The sequence below is a fragment of the Austrofundulus limnaeus genome, unplaced genomic scaffold (assembly GCF_001266775.1).
Source record: "Austrofundulus limnaeus strain Quisiro unplaced genomic scaffold, Austrofundulus_limnaeus-1.0 Scaffold85, whole genome shotgun sequence".
Classification (NCBI taxonomy): Eukaryota; Metazoa; Chordata; class Actinopteri; order Cyprinodontiformes; family Rivulidae; genus Austrofundulus; species Austrofundulus limnaeus.
This window is the reverse complement of record NW_013952487.1, coordinates 625,123-631,724: the sequence shown is the minus strand read 5'-3', so window position 1 is coordinate 631,724 and position 6,602 is coordinate 625,123. Positions and strand designations below refer to the sequence as shown.

The 6,602-nt window shown below is 45.3% G+C and overlaps 1 protein-coding gene across 1 annotated transcript in view; it reads right to left on the bottom strand.

Annotated features, from left to right (window-relative positions):
- Positions 1–6,602, bottom strand: part of clmna (calmin a) — a 28,136-nt gene that overhangs the window by 11,777 nt on the left and 9,757 nt on the right. Inside the window, exon 2 of the mRNA XM_014011847.1 lies at positions 379–440. Coding sequence (XP_013867301.1) covers positions 379–440 — 62 coding nt within the window. The remainder of the gene's footprint in view (positions 1–378; positions 441–6,602) is intronic.

Below are 6,602 nucleotides of genomic sequence, written 5' to 3'. Positions count from 1 at the left end.
GTGTACTCAGACCAGTAATATTTGGGGTCACAAGTTTTTGCCATGGATATTTTGTGGGTCAGAAGATAAAATGTTTGGGAACTACTGGTCTACGTTATGATGAGAGGGAACATTATTGATCTGAAACCATCCGACCATGAACCCGACCCCCTCCCTAAATGCTCATCAATCAGTAAATCAATGCGAACGGCTCTGATTGGTCGGTTTGTTTGGTTTGTGCAGTAGTTTAGTGCAGCGGTTTGCATAGTCAAAGATTTAACCACGAAACACAAATGAGACGGAGGTGTTAAATTACACAGGTGAGATTATCTCAACAGTTTGTGACAAGAACAGAGGAGAGCCTGGACTGGAGTCTGAAGGTGAGGGAAGTCTACAAACCTTTTCCAGGTGGAGGTTCATCCATCGGGTGAAAGTCCTCTTCTGCACCCCCTCCCTCTCCACTGAAAGACAGAAACAGAAACCTGAGTTAAAGAACCTGTTAGAASCCACGAGTTAAAGCAGCAACAAACTGAATTAAATTATATTTTTTTTAATGGATCCAATGTTTTGTCCTTCAAACCTGATGACATCATCAACTTACAGACAAAAACATTCAGCATTTATACAAAGATAACAATAAAATTTTCCTTTTTTGAGAGAAAATCAAATGTTTGTCAAAAAACTCTCAGGTTTTTGAGGCTGCGGGACTGAGAGGATTAACGTGTTTCCACATCAACGAGTCGTCACATCACTGAACGTCCCGGTGTTCCTGCTGAGAGGGAAACTACAGCCAGAGCCGAGGGTTTGTTTCATCATTCGGCTGAAGGATCAGATCCACATCAGACCGGATCCAAACAAGACCCAGTTCTGTTCAAACAGATCCCCTCCAGGGTTAAAGTAAAACCACGAGTCAGCTTAATAACTGCTGAAATTTATTGAAGAATATCTGAAACTAACTTATTAAAGCTAAAACATGGAGAGCACTAGCTAAAATGTTAAAGTAGCACAAGGCTAGCGATTAGCAGTAAATGTGACAAGCAGCTAAAAGTAGCAGAATTAAAACCAAAAAGTAGCAAAATGAATAGCTAAAGGCTAAAATAAATAGCAAAAGATTAGCTAGAAGTAGTAAATGCTGACTAGCAGCTAAAAAAGCTAGCTAAAAGAAGCCAATGCTAACTTAAAGTGGTAAAACGCCAATTAAAACTTAAAAATAGCTAAACAATAGCTAAAAGCTAAAAAAAAATAGCAAAAGACTAGCTAGAAGTAGCTTACTCACAGCTAAAGAAGCAAAAGGCTAGCTAAAAGAAGCCAATGCTTACTAAAGTAGTAGAAAACTAGTTTAAACCTAAAGTATCATWATGTTAGCTGAATGCTCAAAGTAGCAAAAGGCTAAATAAAAGCTAAAGTCCTGGAATGGTTCCTACAAGCTAAAAGTATCAAAGTAAAAACAGAGCTAGTATTCTGAGCAGATTACAAAGTGAACAGAGGTTTTAAAAGTATAAAAGCATATTTTTATGAAGTAAATAATTACAAAAAATTTAAATATGTTGAAATGTATAAAAGCTACGAAACGTTAATATGAAGTATGCTGAAGTGTGACAACAACAAAACCATCAGCTGGTTCTTGGTGTTTGTGAGGAACCTGCAGCTGCACAGAGCAGGAAGTGATGGGTGGAGCTCTGAGGGGGGTTGCCATGGCAGCAGTGTCAGCTGTGACTCATTTTTACGTCCACACCCCCCTCAGGTAATGAGAGCCGGGCGGCTGGAAAGATATTACTGCTGTCCTGAGCTGCGGAGAATGTTTTCCACAGTTCTGAGACGATGCTGCAGCCGCCCTGAGGTCCTGCAGGCAGAGGATCTGTCAGAGGAGGTGCAGGAGGGGGAGGAGGTGATGAAGGAGGTGATAAAGGAGGGGAGACACTGAGCCCACGAGGGCAGATAACAAACAACACAGATGAAAAGCTCACTTCTGAGACCAGGTTTCTGTCCTGAGCTGTGAAGACATGAACAGAACCAGAGACCTGATCCGAGCAGAGAACCTGCAGATGTCAGGTTCCTGTGGAGCCAGGGAGAAGACAGACTGCCTCAGACGATCAACTATTTTAACAAAAATATAATGTTGAACTAAATGTCCAGAACTTTCATCAACCAACTCAGTAAAGTTTCTGTCAAAAAATCAGTTTCATCTTGGAAAATAAAACCATTTCTCAGCAGAGGCCATCACTTCTGGGGTACCTCAGGGATTTACTATAGGCCCCAATTTTTTTCAGTGTTTAGATAGCGTTACATACACCTTTCTTGTTGTTGTTTTTTAGTTGTTGTTTTTTTTTGTTGTTGTTGTTGATTTGTTTATTATAATTATTAGCACCTGCGAGAGATTCACTGGTGGGAAGGGAGGAGCTGACTCCAAACCTTATAATGAGGTTGGTGATGTACCTGCAGGGGCAACAGAGAAAACGGTGGGATTTTTATTTTTTGAAAAGGAAAGTAAAAAGAGAGAAGAAGAAAAAAATATTGAGCAGAGTGTCTGATGGGATATCAGGACAAAAAACCCCTAGACACTTTCCCACCGGACATTTACCCCACYAGGACACTTACCTTTCAGGTTGTAAAGTAAGTAATGCATTCATACCGGTCTCATATTTAAATGTTAATGTTGAAACTCTTGGTTGAGCTGTTTGTGGGGGTTAGTTTCCGGGGGTAAGTTTCCAGGGGTAGGGTACGTGTCCGGAGGATAAGTGTCCGGGGGTAGGGTACGTGTCCGGAGGGTAAGTGTCTGGGGGTAGGGTACGTGTCCGGAGGGTAAGTGTCTGGGGGTAGGGTACGTGTGTCAGGAAGTTAGGTATCCGGGGGTAGGGTACGTGTCTGGAGGGTAAGTGTCCGGGAGGTAAGTGTCCAGGGGTAGGGTACGTGTGTCAGGAAGTTAGGTGTCCGGGGGTAGGGTACGTATCTGGAAGGTAGGTGTCCGGGGGTAGGGTATGTGTCTGGAGGGTAAGTGTCCGGGAGGTAAGGGTCCGGGGGGTAGGGTATGTGTCTGGAGGGTAAGTGTCTGGGGGTAGGATACGTGTCTGGAGGGTAAGTGTCCGGGAGGTAAGTGTCCGGGGGTAGGGTATGTGTCTGGAGGGTAAGTGTCTGGGGGTAGGGTACGTATCCGGAAGTTAGGTGTCCGGGGATAGGGTACATGTCCGGAAGATAGGTGTCCGGGGGGTAGGGTACGTGTCCGGAGGGTAAGTGTCCGGGTAGGGTACGTGTCTGGAAGGTAGGTGTCCGGGGGTAGGGTACGTGTCCGGAAGGTAGGTGTCCGGGGGTAGGGTACATGTCTGGAGGGTAAGTGTACAGGGGTAGGGTACATATCTAGAGGGTAAGTGTCCGGGGGTAGGGTACGTGTCTGGAAGGTAGGTGTCCGGGGGTAGGGTACGTGTCTGGAGGGTAAGTGCACAGGGGTAGGATACGTGTCCGGAGGATAAGTGTCTGGGGGTAGGGTACGTGTCCGGACGGTAAGTGTCCGGGGGTAGGGTACGTGTGTCAGGAAGTTAGGTGTCCGGGGTAGGATACGTGTCTGGAGAGTAAGTGTCCGGGAGGTAAGTGTCCGGGGGTAGGGTACGTATCTGGAAGGTAGGTGTCCGGGGGTAGGGTATGTGTCTGGAGGGTAAGTGTCTGGGAGGTAAGTGTCCGGGGGGTAGGGTATGTGTCTGGAGGGTAAGTGTCTGGGGTAGGGTACGTGTCTGGAGGGTAAGTGTCCGGGAGGTAAGTGTCCGAGGGTAGGGTATGTGTCTGGAGGGTAAGTGTCTGGGGGTAGGGTACGTATCCGGAAGTTAGGTGTCCGGGGATAGGGTACATGTCCAGAAGATAGGTGTCCGGGAGGTAGGGTAGGTGTACGGAGGGTAAGTGTCCAGGTAGGGTATGTGTCTGGAAGGTAGGTGTCCGGGGCTAGGGTACGTGTCTGGAGGGTAAGTGTACAGGGGTAGGGTACATATCTAGAGGGTAAGTGTCCAGGGGTAGGGTACGTGTCTGGAAGGTAGGTGTCCGGGGGTAGGGTACATGTCTGGAGGGTAAGTGTACGGGGAGTTGTTGTCCTAGAACCGTCTGACGGATTGAGGAGGAACTGGCCACTTAGAGCTGAACACCAAAACTGTGAACCACAGMGCTGCCGTTAAAGGTAGACCCTCACCACACTGTGTGACCCGTCAGGTGCCAGGTTTTGTTTTCATTTCTTTTTATTAAATTACTTTTTATTATCATTTCTTTGTAACCGAACTACTCTCTCACCGAAGTGGAGAAAGCGAGCCTGGAGAGTAATGGGTACCTAACAATAGATTATTGTTTGATTTGAATGCTCCTTTTGAGTCGAGGAGTTATGATGAGGAGTGATGGTGGGACGGAGTAAAGTACTGATGCACCTTTTTACCTCCATTATTGTACTTTGATGTCTAAAAAAAGCATCTAGACCTCCCACCCTTATCTGGACACGTCCTTGGGAGGATACCCCGAGGCAGACCCAGAACTCACAGGGGATCCTCCAGGAGGAGMTGGAGTGTTGCTGAAGGGTGGGGTCTGGGTTTCCCTCCTGGAAACCACAGATAAAAAAACAATGAGCCACGATTTTTTCTTTGCTGTTCGTTCTGAGTTAGTCTGTCCTCTCAGGTGTGTCCCAGCAGACAAAATGATAAAAGCTCAGAATCGGACCAAACGTGATTCCTGCTCAGAAACACCTGGACTTTCTGTTTCCCTCACCCAGATATTAAACCTGAGAGCATTTCTTTTTCATGCAAACATCCGACTCCACGTTCCTCCACAGCGGTGGCAGTTTTTACAGCACGGAGAGCAAACAGCACCTGCTGCTGATAAACTGGGAGGAGGTCGAACATCAACACATCTATAAAAATACTCTGTGGCACCAGGGTGCAGATCTGCTGACCTCGGGTTGGATTCACACGARGCGCACCAGGAAACCTGACAGAGAGCGGTGAAACATCAACCCTCGCTCTGTGTTTGTTCTGCGTTGTCAGCATCTGATTGGATGAAAGAGTTTATTGATTAACCTTCAGCAGGAAGAGGTGGAGATTAAAACCATGGACGTGTTTTTGTCCTAAAGAGGAGAGTTAAACAGCTGATCGATCGCCCCAACGATCCGGWAATGAATCTGTAAAAGTGTGAAAACTTCGGCCGCTTCGGCTGATCTGAGGAGCCGAAGATTCTGAATAATGTAAGCAGAGGTGCTAACGCTGAGAGCCRAATGCCTGCTAAAGAAGCTGAATGTGTTGTAAACACTAAAAGATGCAGAACACTACTGAAAGTAACAAAAACTAAAAGTCACTGTATTCATTTCCTACAAGCTAAAATAACAGGAAGTACAGAAGCTGTAAAACCAAAGCAGGAAAAGCCAATGAAACAGCATGAATCCAGCTGCAGACAGCTGCAGACAGCTGCAGACAGCTGCAGACAGCTGCAGACAGCTGTGAGGAGCTGCTGCTTAACGAGTCTGAAGAATAACTGAGAACTAACGAGACGAGAAGCTTCAGCCGAAACTCCAACCTTCACTTCTGTTTTCACTCTGTCAGTAAAACATCACAGTTCTTATTGAGTTCACATCAATCAGTGAATCACCAGCAGATAAAATGTTGAAGACTTTTCTTCAACTCTCCTTCAGACGTTTGACTTCATCCAAACTCAGATTAATGTTATTTTCCTGCAGAATATTCTGTGGTTAATCTGAGTTAACGTGTGATTTATCTCTGATTACAGCTCTGTGAGCCACGTGTGAGTCTGACGGCTCTAATTACAGCCTCCTCCTCTACAGCATCTGAACTCTGAGTCCATGTTGGAGCTAATCTGAAGCTACAGAGTTAATCTGAAGCTGCAGTGTTAATCTGAAGCTACAGAGTTAATCTGAAGCTGGTTAATCTGAAGCTGGTTAATCTGAAGCTACAGAGTTAATCTGAAGCTGGTTAATCTGAAGCTACAGAGTTAATCTGAAGCTACAGAGTTAATTTGAAGCTGCAGAGTTTAACTGAAGCTGCAGAGTTAATCTGAAGATGCAGTGTTAATCGGAAGCTGCAGAGTTAATCTGAAACTGCAGAGTTAATCTGAAGCTGCAGTGTTAATATGAAGCTGCAGTGTTAATCTGAAACTGCAGAGTTAATTTGAAGCTGCAGAGGTAATCTGAAGCTGCAGTGTTAATATGAAGCTGCAGTGTTAATATGAAGCTGCAGTGTTAATATGAAGCTGCAGTGTTAATCTGAAGCTGCAGTATTAATCTGAAACTGCAGAGTTAATTTGAAGCTGCAGAGGTAATCTGAAGCTGCAGTGTTAATCTGAAGCTGCAGTGTTAATCTGAAGCTGCAGAGTTAATCTGAAGCTGTGGGGTTAATCTGAAGCTGCAGTGTTAATATGAAACCGCAATGTTAATCTGAAGCTGCAGAGTTAATCTGAAACTGCAGTGTTAATCTGAAGCTGCAGAGTTAATCTGAAACTGCAGTGTTAATCTGAAGCTGCAGAGTTAATCTGAAACTGCAGAGGTAATCTGAAGCTGCAGAGGTAATCTGAAGCTGCAGAGGTAATCTGAAGCTGCAGAGGTAATCTGAAGCTGCAGAGGTAATCTGAAGCTGCAGAGGTAATCTGAA